Below are 15,511 nucleotides of genomic sequence, written 5' to 3'. Positions count from 1 at the left end.
CCATCCTGCTAACAAAGGAACGCCACAGGGTGCGGTGATTTCGCCTACACTATTCAACATAGCCATGATTGGACTAGCTAAAAAACTCCGAGAAATTCCCGACATCCGTCATTCCCTATAAGCGGATAATATAGCGATATGGATAACCAAGGGCAACTTGGGAGAGAAGGAGGAGAAGCTTCAACGGGTAGCCAATATAATATAAAGTTATACCCAACAAAGAGGACTCCAGTGCTCGGCGGAGAAATCAGAATTCATTCGCCTCACAAAACCCAAAAAACAAAGAACTGACCCGAGACTCAAACTAGAGATCAGGCTGGAAGGGAAAATTATTCCTGAGGGGTCAATAGTAAGAGTGTTGGGGATGTGGCTGCAATCGAATGTCAGATGTTTACACACTTTAAACACGATCAAAAAAACAACGCAACAGATTAACCGGATGATAGCCCGTGCGGCTCATAATCGGACAGGAATGGGGGAACAAGACACCCTCAGACTGGTGAAAAGCCTGGTCATTAGCAGACTAATGTACTCCCTACCTTACCATACCATGAACAGGGAGGAAGAAGAAAAGGCTGATAAAATAATAAGGATGGCATGTAAGACAGCCCTGAGGTTGCCACGCAACACTTCAAATGAGAAGCTTCTAGCCCTCGGCCTCCACAATACATTTCATGAGCTGGCTGAGGCCCAACTCATAGCGCAGAGGAGTCGATTGGCGCAAACGATAGTCGGCATAGCTCTTCTTCAAAGAGTCGGCTTTGGAGAATGCATGCAAATACCAAAACGCCAAAGGTCTACCCTGCCAGATTAGAGCTTTGTATGGGGTATCACCAATACCACAAAACATGGATCCGATATTACACGCAGGAAGGAGAAAAGCTAGAGCAGAATACATAGACAAAACAACAAAATACTTCGACACTGCATGCACGATTCACGGATGCTTCACCATATCGGGCCAACGCAAAGAATATGGTGGCAGTTGTCGTAAACCGTAAAGATAATATCACGGCCTGTGCTTCGGTTTCCCGAGCAACCATTTTAGAAGCCGAAGAGATAGCCATCGCCTTAGCTATAAGAGAAGGCATAGAGCGCAATGCTCGACTAACAATAATCACAGATTCTCAGGCCGCATGTAGGAACTATCAGAGGGGACAAATCGGCGCGAGGGCACGCCAGATACTTACTGAAATCAGCAGAGAACTTGACGTCAGGTATTCCCAAACGATAACATGGGCCCCGAGACGCGAGGATGTTACTGGGAACCTCCACGCAGATGAGGCGGCTCGAGGTTTCACTAATTGCCGAGCTGCCCATGGCAACATGGTGGAGGACCTACAGGGAACTCAGAAGGCTCTACCCAGCACCGCATAGGAACATTTCAGCCGTGGACTCAGCGACGTTACGCACGCTCCAAACGGACACATATGCAAACCTCCATAAATTGCACATGTACTACCCAACAGCATACAAGGACATATGCCCGTGGTGTGAGAGCACACCGACACTCTACCACATCACATGGGAGTGCACAGCTCACACCGAAGAACAAGATAATAATACGAGAGTAAGGTGGGAGGCATTGCTATCCAGCTCCGCTTTCGGGGATCAGCTCAGGCTGGTCCGGAGGGCAGAAAGGAGTGCGAGGGCCAGCGGTGCCTTGGAATAGGGGCCCGACCACACGGCGTTACCCTGTTTTAGGGGCAACGAAGTCCTTTCTACCAATAAAGCTTTCTTCCTCTTCTATCACTGTTTGATATATGCACATCGCTGGCTTCTTCTCGATCGCGCCTATCCAATATGCTGTTCTTGCCTCTCTAACTTTACGTTTGTCCACTTTTTCCGTCACCACTGTTAACGTAGTATTTACCGGTTATTTTTCTTGTTCTCTTCCTCTACTGTGAGTCGAATTTTTTTTTTCTGTGTACATGTGTAACTAAAGACCTCAGCCTCCCATTATTTTCTGTCATATTCCTCAGTCATTTTTCGAAGCAGATTTTGCTTTGGGCCTGCAGTACTTGACTTCCTGCGCTGCCTTATTTGTTGTGCTTTTTTTTTTCGTGCGCCCCTAAAGCTATATAGCCTTCCAACAACCCTTTGGTAAATCGCTAGCTCAGTTTGCACTTCAGATTCTAAACAGAACACCGAGGTTCCATACGCAAGTCCAGCAACCATAATTCATTTCCACACGCCTCGTACCATACCTCAACTTTGTCGTGCCCCCATAACGATCTATGTTTCATTACGGCTGCATTTCTCTTGCTTTCCCGTTGAGCACTTGTTCCTGCTTTTCCATGTAATCCTTCTGCTCTTTAATCTATATTCTTAGCTATTGTTGTACTCAACCCTGGGGATTTTGTTTCCCTGCATTGTGTATCTGATCACAGACAAGTTGAACACCATAAAGTCCGATTTCTTTCCACTAAACCTAAATGATAAATAGCAGAGGTGATAAGGGACAACCTTGGCGCAGTCTCCTTTTTTTTTTAATGGAAACTGTCGTGTAAATAAAAACTGTCATAAGCACTAAGCCACCGCGGCAGGTATTTAAGAAAGTGAACTCGCGTCGTAGGATTACAAGCGGCACTAGCTGACGCTTCAAGAACACATAGAGGTACTACATGGAGTAGCCTGGCAACGGAACAAGAATTCATGATCGCCATTCAGCCTCTGGAGTCTGTGCAAGAGTACATTTATCTAGGTCAGTTACTCACAGGGAACCTTGATCATGGGAAGGAAACTTACAGAAGAATAAAAATGGGTTGGAGTGCGTACGGCAGGCATTACCAAATCATAAACGGGAACTTATCACAGTCGTTAAAACGGAAAATGTACAATCATTGCATTCTACCGGTGCTAACATATGGGATAAAAACTTGGAGGTTAACAAAGAAGGTCGAGAAAAAGTTGAGGACCGCGCAAAGAGCGATGGAACGAAAAATGTTAAGCGTAACATTAAAAGACATGGAGTGAGCGGTGTGGATCAGAGAGCAAACAAGGATAGCCGATATTCTAGTTGACATTAAAAGAAAAAAAATCACACGCAGAGTCTCCTGTCGGAGTTATCTAAATGATGCGTAAGCGATTGCTACTAATAACCTGCTGTTTCGTCGCCGCATGCTGCTGTGTTTGGCATAATAGCGAGAAACACCGCGAAAGAATCGTGAAACGGAGAAGCGCGGTTGCAATATCAAAATGTTGTAGATGTATACAGATGTAGACCAGCATGAAGCGGCGAAGAAGAGGCGAATAGTAGCAACGTTTAGCAAATTCAACAGCTCTAAAGACGTCTTAACATTAGTTCAACAGCTGAATTTTGTAAAACTATTATGGGTACCAGGTCACTGTGGATTACATTTAAATGAAAAGGCCAGTTCATTAGCTTGAGAATCCCTGAATGGACCGATAATATCGGTTCTTCCAGTAGCGGCACAGATAACAGCAATTAGATATCGAAATTTTTTTATACGCAGAGATATAATTGAAACAATAACGTCATGGACCGAATTTCGGCACCTAAAACTTGCGCGGCAAACGCAGTGCTGTCCATCAAAACAATCGGAAGTAATGATCACCAGATTACGCTGCCGTATCCCCCCATTAAACCTGTGTTTAAACTGGGCTGGAAGGAAGGAAGGAAATCAACTTTATTCAGGTCCTGCAGGCCACGAGAGCTTTGGGCTCTCATGGAGTGGGCGTCTCCCACGACGGAACCGGGAGGTTGAGTTTCCTGGCGGCGTCGTGGACCTGCTGGACGGGCTGGTCTCACGATACTGACGCGTGTACTTCGTTATCTTCTTCGGGTGACCGCTTTTCACCGTCTATACACCGTTCCATACATAGCAGTCAACGCTGTGGAAGCTAGAGAGACTTCTTGCACTGGCGAATTCGTTCGCATTAGGATACAGTTTGATGTTTTTTTACCGCAATTGGGCGCAACAGTTGTTTATATTGGCTCAGTATTGAGTGAAACAAGTTTTAATTCTTAGAAACAAACGCACTGTGGTATACTCCTGCTAATGCGTTGTTTTAGCTAATTTTATTTTTGTTGTTCTTATCGGGGTTTTTTTTTTTTTTTTTTTCATCCCATCGCGAGGAATCACACGTGCCTGCTCGCGCGCAGCGAAGCATAAACGTAACGCGCGGAGTGACAACGTTTCTTGACCGAATTTCTTGCGTAGCTTCCACAGCGTTGACTGCATGTACGGAACAGAGCATAATAAATTGTTATCGCTCAGCGCGGGACGCGCCCGCATGTATCGGAAGTTTCTCGGATGTTACGGATGGTTCTATTTGCTGTCTGTTGTCACCGAAGCTTGTGTAACCTGATTGCATGTGCGACGCGAATTGTGTAGAACTTTCTGGAAAACACGCGGGCACCAGCGATTACTCTGGTGCCTTCGATAACTCATGTATAAAAGCCGACGCGTTTGACCAGCAGATCAGATTTCGACCATAGAGAAATGTTTCGACGATCGCCGACCGTCTTCGCCGCTATCACTGTGTCCGTGCTCCGGGGGCACCTGTTGCAGTCGGCGGTTTGCTCGATGATCCGGCACGACATTGGTTTTGTCTTTGTGGTCCGGGCATGGTTCACGGCTGGACGGGGTCGTCTGGTACATGAACGAACAAGCACCTCCACCACATGTCACGTGGTAGTGACGGTGAAGAAAGCAAAACGGTGAATGGCGAAACCAGCGTTTTATTGGGCGAACTTAATTGAGCCTACAAAAGCAAGTTATACTCAAAGGAACACGATCGGCGGTCGTCGGAATCTGATCAGCGGGTCAAGCGCGTCGGCTTTTATACACCAGCCGTCGAATGTTCCAGAGTAATCGCTGGGACCCTCGCGTCTTCCACAAAGTTCTACACTATTCGCGTCGCGCAGACATGCAATTAGATTAGACAAGGTTCGGCGACCCCAGACAGCGGATGGAACCATCGATAACGTTCCAGAAGCTTGCGATACATGCAGGCGCGTCCTGCGCTGTGCGATAACATTTATTAGGCAGTGAAACGTGGTCGCCCGATAAAGATAAACAAGTACACATGTCAATATCACAACTAAAGCATGCCGCGTTCTATGTTTCCTGCGCAGAAATGCAAAAATTGCCACTTGAGACAAACGTACCAATGTGCAAATCAAATGTCCGATCCGTTCTGGATCATGCTTGTGCTGCATAGGATCCGTGACCGGCGCATGACACAACAGTTTAGAAAGAATTCAAAGCATAGCCATAGCATAGCCGTTCGTTTTGTTTGTTCAAATTCTACCAGGGATTTCAGTGTTCCAAGAGCAAAAGAAAGCCTCGGTTGGGAACCACTATACAGCAACGCGGGGAATGTCTCAGAATGACACTTTTTCACAACATATTCCACTCTCGAACAGGTATAGACACCGGGAAATATTTTTCCAAGCCTGATTACGTTTCACAACGGCTGGACCACGAAAATGAGATTAAAGAAATAGCCTGCAAAACTGTAACGTTTAAAATATCATTTTTATCCCCGAACCATGAGCCAGTGGAACAAGTTACCATCCGAGGTCGCAACGATTCTCTCAAACGGGGTATTTTCAAATAAGCCCACCGAAGAGAGAGAGAGTGTGTGTGTGTCCCGGGCACATGTTTTGTTTTACCTGCGTTATTTATTGGTTCTTTGTTTGCTCTCTACCCCCCCCCCTTTGTAATGCCTACGGTGGCTGCGGGTATTGTCATAAATAAATAAATCAGCATCATCATCATCGCTGTTCACTCATGTTATATGATGGTGCGTTTGGCTGATGCCGCTGCTTCGTGGAAGATGAGCACTGTCCGATGCTTGCTGTTGTACGTGACGCAATTGAACAGTGTCACGTTTGGTAGGCCTCCTACGTAGACATGGTCGATGACATTGCCTCCTCTCGATGCGAACCATTATCAACAGTACTCAAACGGCGGCTGCGTAGGCGCGGGCCCTATCTTGAAACCAATCTGCGATGGGGACAGTGGTGCCGAGTGATGGTAGCTTCGTGTCGCCGCTCAGTTCGCGTTGATACGAGAGGCAGCACTTATGTCAATTCGCTCGCCGCTGCGGCCTCTGTCTTGAAAGCGATCTCGTCTTAATTGAAGGACGGACGGGTTTCCTCGTTGGGTAGGCATAGAAATGCTTATGCATTCAAACAATGGAGCTATGCAGGCCACGTAATGCGTAAGGCAGATATCAGGTAAGCCGTCGGAGTTACAGAATGGGTGCCAAGGGAAGCGCATTCGAGGACGGCAGAAAATTAGGTGAGGCGATGAAATTAGGAAATTTGCAGGTGGAAGTTGGAGTAAGCTTGCGCAAGGCATGGGTAATTGGAGATCGCTGGTAGAGGCCTTCGTACGAACAGCGGACATAAAGATAGGATATATATATATATATATATATATATATATATATATATATTCGGCTGTACAGCAAATTTTCGCGGCTGCTACGAAATGCAGGCATGGTCACTGGCGCTACGATTCTACTGAGGCCCTCTAAAACATCGGTATCAATGCAAAATTTCACAGTGTACTCAAAGTATCCACGCTAGTGAACGCGTCAGTATCACGAATACAAATTTCCCGTGTGTATGTCTTGTGCTGTATACGGAATGGTCGGTGCGAAAGCGACATATTTACACATAAGGACAAGCGAAATGTACAGGTACGTTTATTTCTTAAAACATCTACAAGCGAGAGGAAGTTAACATAAAGCAGGATAATTAGTCGAAACACAAATCGATACACCGAAAACAGGCCATAGCAGCTTAGGAACTGGGTAGGTAATCAAAAGCTCACTGGTTTATACATTATGAGAGTAAGACAAACGCTCGCGAACAGTTGACAAAGGCTCTGGTCAACACATGGCAACGGCTGTCAGTCGCTTCGCTGCAACTCGACAGCCCACCACTGTGGCCGTGGACCCTCCTACTTCTTCACACCAACGTACGAGCAAGTCTTGCCAGCTTTCTTTAGAACTTCAAGCAGCTGTTCACAACTCAAGGTTGAATCGACAAAGACCCGCTGCTCCTTCAAGTCGATGTCAACCTTGTTTACGCCTTGGTCTGCGGAAATCAAAGCAGGATCAAGAGTTACTCACTTCCGTTTTCCTCGCAAATGGAGCATCGTTTCCCCTCCCCCCCCCCCCTACTCCCACCCCGTATTTCTTCCCCCCCTCCTTTTACCTGCTAGCTTTCCGAGAACTCGCTGCACGGCGCCAGAACAACCCTCGCAGGTCATTTCCACGTGAAATTCGTGCACCTGCACGCGGGGGAAGAAATGAGATAGGTTGCGACGCGTTCGAGATGCAGCGGAATTCGGAAATTCCACGAGCAAGCGCCGCGAGCTAATTATTCTCATACAATCTTCGTAGCTCATCCGAACAGCATGCCACTTGATGCAAACGACAGTGCGACTGCAGCCGCAGTCTCTGCAGTTACGTACATACCGGCGAATGTACAGTTACGCGATACGCATTCCACGGGTCAACGCCTCAGAATTCCTACGCAGGGATGCGATGTGCCAACTAAGCTCACTCGTGGCTACATCACACGTAAATGAAACTATGCTTGGAGTCGAAACGCTATGTAACTCCTGATATAGTTACGTAAAAAAAAAACACACACACACTTATGTCCATCCTTGGAGACGCGAATTCCTAAAGGCCAGCGGTTGCAGTACAACATGCATGCGGACACGTTTATAAGCCAGCACGTATGACCACATACGGCAGTTAGGACTACGTAATATGTGCACAGCGCGTGTAGGAATGTAACATTTGATCGATGAAAATGCGCGTACCTGAGATGCCATGTTCTGTGACCGAAGCAGCTGACAATCCGGCCGGTACAGCGAAGACACGGAGAGATGTGACGATTTCAGATGAAAAAAAAGCAAAAAAGACGCTTTTTCAGTGTTGCCAGCGCAAAATCAGAACTCCGTCAAGCACAGCTCGCAGCGTTAGCTCGGGTGTTGCTAAATACGTGTAAAAGGCGAATTTGTTTTCCTCGACTACCACTGGACCAAATTTGACGAGGTTTGTTGCATTTAAAAGAAAACTTAAAATTTAGTGACTGCTTGTTTTGAATTTTTGTTTAAGGTCTTCAATTTTTTACAAAATATTGGCAAAAAGCGAAAATTTTCAGAAAACAAAACTATCAAGTTTACAACTCTTTAATTCGGCAATAAAAAACGATATCAAAACTCTGTCAATTGCATCTAATAGTATATCTAAAGCGGTCAAATTGATATGTTACACATGAATCTGAAAAAATTTTAGTAATATGCAAATACACCTTTTGCAGAACCCTTGTACACAACGTAACAAATTCATGTAAGATAAAAATTTACATATCAAATTTATCCGCTTTGAATGATCTAATGGATGCCATTTACAGAACCACGATATCTGTTCTTGATGCAGAGCTATTAATTTGTAAACATTGTGCTTCTATCTTTTCCGAACTTTCGAATTTCTGAAAAGTCCTTTAACAAAATTCAGGCCACAAATTGAAATTCCGCTTCCAACAGTCACTAGAATTTACGTTTCGGTCTCAAATGCGACAAATTTCGTTAAAATCGGTCCAGGGGTTATCTCATAAAAACGTTTCTGCATTTTACATGTATTTTAATAGGCGGCATCGGAGTTGGGTCCGAGCCACGGTGGCACGAGCTAAAGCTTTCTCGGAAGGTCCTACCTAAATACGTTTAGAAGTTTAGATGAAATACGTTTAAATACGTTTAGAAGTCGTTTTTCTCGGCAACCACAGCTCCAAATCTGATGAGTTTTATTGAATTTAAAAGAAAAAGTTCGAATTTGGCTTTCCGATTTGGCTTTCCGAATTTTCCGATTTAGGCCATGAATCTTTTAATAAGTATTGTTCAGAATCGCACATTTTCAGAAAACGTCACTATCAAGTTTACAACTTTGTAGTTCGGTAATGAAACATGACATCACAATTCTGTAAATTGCACCAAATATTACCTCTAAAGCGGGCAAATTTGACGTATTATACATGGCTCTCAAATGCACCACTAATATGTGAGTAGGACTTTTGCGAAACCCTTGCAAACAATGTAACAAGTTCGCGTATGATATAAAATGATACATCCAATTTGTCCGTTTTGGATGCTCTAGTGGATACGGTTTACAGAAATGTGATATCTGTTCTTGATGGAAAGCTACGAATTTATAAACTTCGTGCTTCTATTTTATTTCAGACTTGCCGACTTAGGGCAACATCCAGGCCATAAATCACAATTACGCTTCAAGCTTTCTCTCTCAAGTGCAACAAATTTTGTTAAAATCGGCCAAGGGGTTATCTCAGAGTTTTTACATGTATTTTGACAGGCCGCATCGGAACTGGGCCAGAGCTAAAGCTTCCTCTTAATTGCCAGCGCATTCACGCCCCTTGGCTTTTGAACTCTCAACAGGCAGTTTCACAAGAATGCGCGTAAATGACAGACAGGCAATCTGGAATTTGCGCAAAGAAAGTGAGGGCAAATAGAATAACGTATGCACGCATTATACTCCGGCTCGACTGTAGGTTTAGGTAGCAGAACTCCGATATCGGAACTACAGCAGAATAAGTACTGCGTGGAAAAGAAAGGTTTTATTACGCTGTGAAAATTACTATTTTCATAGCATGGTAATATTAGCAACACCAAGCAATATTAGTGCACCCATTATTTTACATAACATTATCGCAAACTGCGTGCGTACTCCACTGCGTGAATTACGCGATGCAATATACATGCACTTATGCATGTACTACTACAGGATTCAATAAATAAAACTTCCTCTCGTGCGCGATAACCAACCCGCTAACTGCCAAACACCTAAATGGTAATGAAGTTCATGGAGCTGCAGCAGTTCGGCATAATCGTTAAAAACAAGAAAAAAAATGTCTCATGTGATGCATCAGACAGACATTGTATATTATGTTCCTGTCAAATCTCAACGAAAATAGATGGCAAATTACTATAACTGCGCGTTATCCGAGTCAATCACATACATTTTGATAAACTGCTTCGAAGTTGAAAGGTACTAACTGGTAAGTGAACGGAAATTACCTTTTGGTTCTCCACAAATGCGAAGGGCCTTTGGCGAGTCCCGTGCTCGAATGACGCGTGCTAGGGTGGACTGGCTCTCGTAGAATGAAAAGGGGAGAGCAGCGAACGCGGCGCCCCCTCTGACTCAGACCCATGCGACTTCCTTGCGCAACTCTTCGCAATGCAAGCAGACGACAGCGTGCCCTCCACTGAGGAAGTTACGGCGGCGAGAGCATTCCAGCTTGGTTTCAAAGCGCGACACGGGCCGGTACGACTCGCACTTGGAAATAGACCGTTTTTTCGTAGGCGCCGCCATATTGTGAACGCAGTGGTGCCGTCTATGAGCAGCGCCATACTGGCTTGGGAGAAAGCGGTCTTTTGCATGGCAGGTATACGCTCGGCGGTAGGTTCTGGCATTTGTTTTCGCGGTCGTGCGGTCTGTTTAGTATGACACGCGTCTTCTACGTGGTAAACGGTTCTGTGAGGCGTGCTGAAGTGGTTTAAGGCGTCATGGCCGGAATTTCTGCTGGCGTTTAGGTGGACGGAACACGCAGCGCGATGTGTGCGCGCATACTTGAGCCTACGATCAGCCTCGAAGATCAATTGCGTATTTCTGAATGTTCCAATCACTAATGTGACCTTATTGCAGTACTATCCTCTATTTCTAAGCTGCGGTTTAGGAGCCACGAAACATACTCGACGATCGTAACAGCGTGGGTACCGTTCTGCTACGATAGGAGCTGTGATGTTATACTTTGACAAGCGTTCAAACTGTTCGCTGCAGGTTACATTGCGTGACTACTTGGTTCGATCGATGAGGTTTCCGCCCCGGAATAAAATAATTTTGGCAAGTAATAGCAGCATACCTTAGTCTGAATTAAGCTTGTCCAGCAAAGGGACTGTTTACGAACTGCACGAGCGTCGTAAGCAGTGGTAGGTGCTGGATTACAAATTTCTTCGTTCTATATACCGCATGGTCCAAGCATACGGCATCAGCGGTTATATATTCATAAACGTTGTGCGACGTGACTATGCGAGGTCGCATTGCGGCGTTAGCCCGTTTTCTCTTCCTTTTTCGAGAAAGAGGATGGCAACCGAATTTTCTTTTAGGTTGTCTTCCTTCCGTTCTGTAGGAAGCACTCACACGCATTACGAAAATTTTATCCTCAAAAATAGGCATCGCATTCTTTTTATGCGATCCCTGTCATATTATGGCTGTATACAGGCCAAAAAGGCAATGCCGAAGCGCACAGCTTACATATGTATCGTGCTGGTTCACCAACCGCAGTGGCAGTGATCGCTGTGTTGAGCAGCGCCATCGGCCTCATGCAGGAAGGCTAGCTTAGGCATATGGTAATTTGAAGCCTACTAGACTTGAAATGCATGATAACGATGCCGGTGCATCACAAATGTTTGATAGCGCTTGCCGCTTAGATGTTTCGTGGTTGCCTTAGGTTGGCCGTGCACGAGCATGCGCTCTTATGCTTTATGTTTTACTCCCTACGCCAAGCGATCAGATAGTGAGCAGATTTACCATTTCATGCTGCTAATACATAGACACCGGTTTTCTTTGTTGAATTAAAACTGATATAAGCAAAATAGTTCACAACACATACACACACCGCTACTGATAATGTGCGTACACCACGGCTGATAAAGCGCGTCCCATTTTTGCGCCCCCAAGAGATATTTCCGCCTACTGTAGTTACCGATGCACCGAAAGGCTGCCCTGAAGACCTTATATGAACGGACATGGCGTAAATTTCACAAAGTACCATCTAAAACATCTCGAAATCGTTCAACAGCACGCCACAGCAATACTTTCAAGCAACGACGCGCCGGATCGCCCAAGCCAGAGAGGAGGAAAGGCTCTCCGCGCGCCCTATCCTCCTCGCCCGATGAAAAAGTCTTACCACGCTTGCTTACATAAACAATGGTTATTTTTCTCGCTTCGAAATTTTAATGCGAAGCATTCTGTGCGAACTTCAGGCGTTTTGAATCTATCTATCTATCTATCTATCTATCTATCTATCTATCTATCTATCTATCTATCTATCTATCTATCTATCTATCTATCTATCTATCTATCTATCTATCTATCTCAGTATAGGGACGGAGGTTAGATCCACTGCAACAACGTGTGTCAGCGAGCGAAAAACCTCAGAATTGTTCGGACAGATGGCAGGAGCCGAAGAAGCTTTTTATTTTAATTATTATTCACCTACAATTTCCTTCTAATCTCGCAGCTCGCCGCACGAGGCAGGGCACAGATGCTCCGGATCGCCGTATAGCGGGTGTTTCAGCGAACACTTGAAAAAAAATTAACAATTGTTTGTGGCAGATAGCACAATTCAATTCAATGAGCTGTTCTACTCGAAGAGACGGACATTACATGCACAAAAAAATGAAATGCACAATCAACTAATTAACGAAAAGTCACTTATTGTTTTAACTAATTTCCTTATGGTCCATATTGCAATTTACAAATTCTAGCCGTGGAGTTCGCAAGGCGGATCCACTTGGAACGAATTTTCAAGGTGGCACCAGTTTCGACATATTAATTCCAGAACTCTGCGGAGAAATGCGTTGGCGTTCCAGTTACTTTGTTAACGAAACGTCGTTTTATGCGTTCAAACACGAAAGTAGCTGCGCTCGAGCCAGGTGGCACCAGTAAGAAGACCCTGGCATCTCGGAACCAGAAAACCGGGTTGCGGTTGCGTCCATTGAAACAGCGAATGAAAAGCTTTACACGCGCCTCGATTTCCGTGCGCCGGAGCCATCCTCATTCCTTGCAAAGCTCGTACCGGATTTTCACGGCCCTTCTTGTCGTTACCAGGCCGCTTAATCAAATATCGAGGCGTAGCTCGATCCTGCGTGACGCACCCTCTCACACTTCAAGAGTATTCGCGCAAGTGCAACACGTTTTATTATTCTTTTTTACATGGATCCATACGAGAATTGAATGTTCTCGACTGACTCATAGTGCAGCAGCACACAATAGATTACTTTCTAGAACTGGTACAAAGAACAGTTAAGTTTATGCGCACTGATGATTCGATGTTGATATTTGATACCAGAAAAGAGCGCTATGTGTGCACATAGCGTCCGAATACGACGATTCTGCATCGAATACCACTATACATATGGCAGCGTTACCACGGCTCGGCCAAGGCGAGCAGAATGGCTATAAAAGGAGCCAGGCTTTAGTTTGTGCAACAGTATCGCCGTCAAGTCACCTGTTTGCGTACTCTAAGTGATACTGCAAGCTGCTGCCAGTGAGCATTTAGTTTCTGCGTTCCTTACTCACCTCGCACCTCCATGCCGCTCGGTCCCATCAATTCGATCGTTCAAAGAAATGATTCAATCGTCGCTACCGCCGTCGTCTTGCTGTTGTCGTCACACACACGCACTGGCGTTAATTCTAGTTCACTGTACTCGCGTCACACAAACACAAAAACTGGATTTACGCGAACATATTGGTCAACCTGGCAACGCTCAGCCGGATCCCAAACAATGCTGCATAGCGAGCCGCCTGCAAAATGCTTCGCATAACATCGATTCCCATTGTGCGCGGGATCTGCACCTTTTTTTTTTGTTTTTTTTTCCTTTTACCTCAGCTACAGTCGCTTTATTTTCATATCACTTATGCAGAGTGTAACGAAACGTTACACATGATGATTGTGTTGGTAGGTGTGGTGCGTGCGTAGTGTTTGTTCGTGAGCGCGCATGTAGGGAAGGTTAGAGAGAAAGATTTTTCATGCTCTGATTACATTTAGCAAGACTTGCAGGCCGCAATAGATGCAGCCGCCGGAAATCCATAGATAGACGCCTGAGCCAGCACTATTGAAATACACATGAATGTATGCATTGAAATGAAATTCACTGATTTCCGGTTGCACTGATCAGACTCACTTCGTGTCTTAAATAGCTTACAAAATGGTGCTGTGTCTGCTCTATGCCCTTATACATGACACGATACACGAGTCGCTACAATAACGAAAAAACAAGCTGAAAACGTAAGATCCCAATGATGCGGCGGCAGTGCGCCGTGGAAACGCCCCCAATAATGCTATGCGATTTGCGCAATTCTTGTTAAGTCTCCCTAATATTTTGCAATTTTCGCGCCCCACAGGCAAGCTATCTCCTTTTGACTGGCTGCATACTGCAAGGACAGGCACGATACGTGGATCAAGTCCCCCCTCCACCCCCACCACACACACACCTTTACAGCGAAGATATATATGGCTCGCCGATTCGTCCGTCCGTCCGTCTGTCGCCTGTACGCCGAAAACTCCTCCGGCACAACCCCATACGCAAGCGAGAAAAAAAAAGAGAGAAAGAGAGGCGCGCGAGTGGCTGCGCCAGTAGTGAATTCGTTGCTTTTCGTCGCAGCCGAGCGCGCGCGCTGCAGTTTCTCTCCGGCTCCGAAATGGGTAAGCCACGTGTCATACGTATTCCTGAGGAGCAGGCAGCTTTCGTTCAGCAACGCCGCGAGCAGAACCGGGAACGAGCTCGTCTACGCAGTGCCTATGCTGCAGCCCGGGTACAAGAATAGGCTCGTGCAGCCGAGCGCAAGCAGCAACTGCGTACCGAGGATCCGGCAGCCTACCAAGCCGTCGTTTAATGAACCGTCGTGATTAACCCAGTGATAAACACCGAGGCCGCACGTTTCAGCTTCGCTGATTAAGCATCTGTGCCGAGTGCTTGGGCGGTGTTTTTTCTTCCCAAGCTTGTTCTCTCTCTCGCCCTGTCGAATATCATCCTAAAATATAGTGTATTGTGAAGAAGAAGCGGATAAATATTCTGTGGGCCTCCACTTCATGGTGTCCGAGATTAAAGGCAAAGTCACGACAAAGCATATATGCCCCATGTCAAGTAGCCTGAATATTACATACATAGCCTCCGAGGTTTGCGCTAGACCAATCATCTTAGAGGCCATTACCTTTGCACTAAATGTAAAAGAAAAGAAGTGCACCGCTCTGGCACTGTCTCCCAAGCATGCCAACTTGAATCCGTTTGTATCTCTGTACTTGCGCCTCTTTCCATAATTTCAATGGCACAGAAAAAAACAGTTGTTGGAATTATCAATTGCCCTAGTGTGGTCGTACGGTTGGTAAAAAGTTAGGTGCGTTCACAATAACGACGTGCATGCTAATGCCCTCTGCTTCACGTCTAAATGTTTTTTTCCGCGAACATGCATTATTGTACGCCCAAATAACTATAAGGAAGCAAAAAAATCCATGCGTTGCGACGTGTGCACAAGCCACAAATATTTTCGTTCGTACGAATTCTTTGTAAATGGCTCATCGATTTGGCTGCACGATACGTTGGCTGCGCGATTGGCAGATTGCGCTATCTTACGAATAACTGTCGTGCGAACTGCTTTATTAGTGCTGGCCCATTCAGGTCCCCGAGAGTCTACCAAAGACACCCTATTCTCAGCAAAGCAT

General features: G+C 45.6%; 1 protein-coding gene across 1 annotated transcript; it reads right to left on the bottom strand.

Moving 5' to 3' along the window:
- Positions 1-6,665: 6,665 nt before the first annotated feature.
- Positions 6,666-10,154, bottom strand: Atox1 (Antioxidant 1 copper chaperone). Its single transcript, XM_050182985.2, has 4 exons — positions 10,083-10,154; positions 7,812-7,841; positions 7,196-7,271; positions 6,666-7,075 (listed from the first exon to the last, which is right to left on the bottom strand). Exons 2-4 carry the CDS (start codon positions 7,821-7,823, stop codon positions 6,939-6,941), a joined length of 225 nt encoding a protein of 74 aa, XP_050038942.1. The 5' UTR covers positions 7,824-7,841; positions 10,083-10,154; the 3' UTR covers positions 6,666-6,938.
- Positions 10,155-15,511: the final 5,357 nt, after the last annotated feature.

This window comes from Dermacentor andersoni, chromosome 4 (genome assembly GCF_023375885.2).
Source record: "Dermacentor andersoni chromosome 4, qqDerAnde1_hic_scaffold, whole genome shotgun sequence".
Lineage (NCBI taxonomy): Eukaryota > Metazoa > Arthropoda > Arachnida > Ixodida > Ixodidae > Dermacentor > Dermacentor andersoni.
The sequence above is the reverse complement of the archived record's forward strand: the minus strand, read 5'-3'. Positions and strand labels throughout refer to the sequence as shown.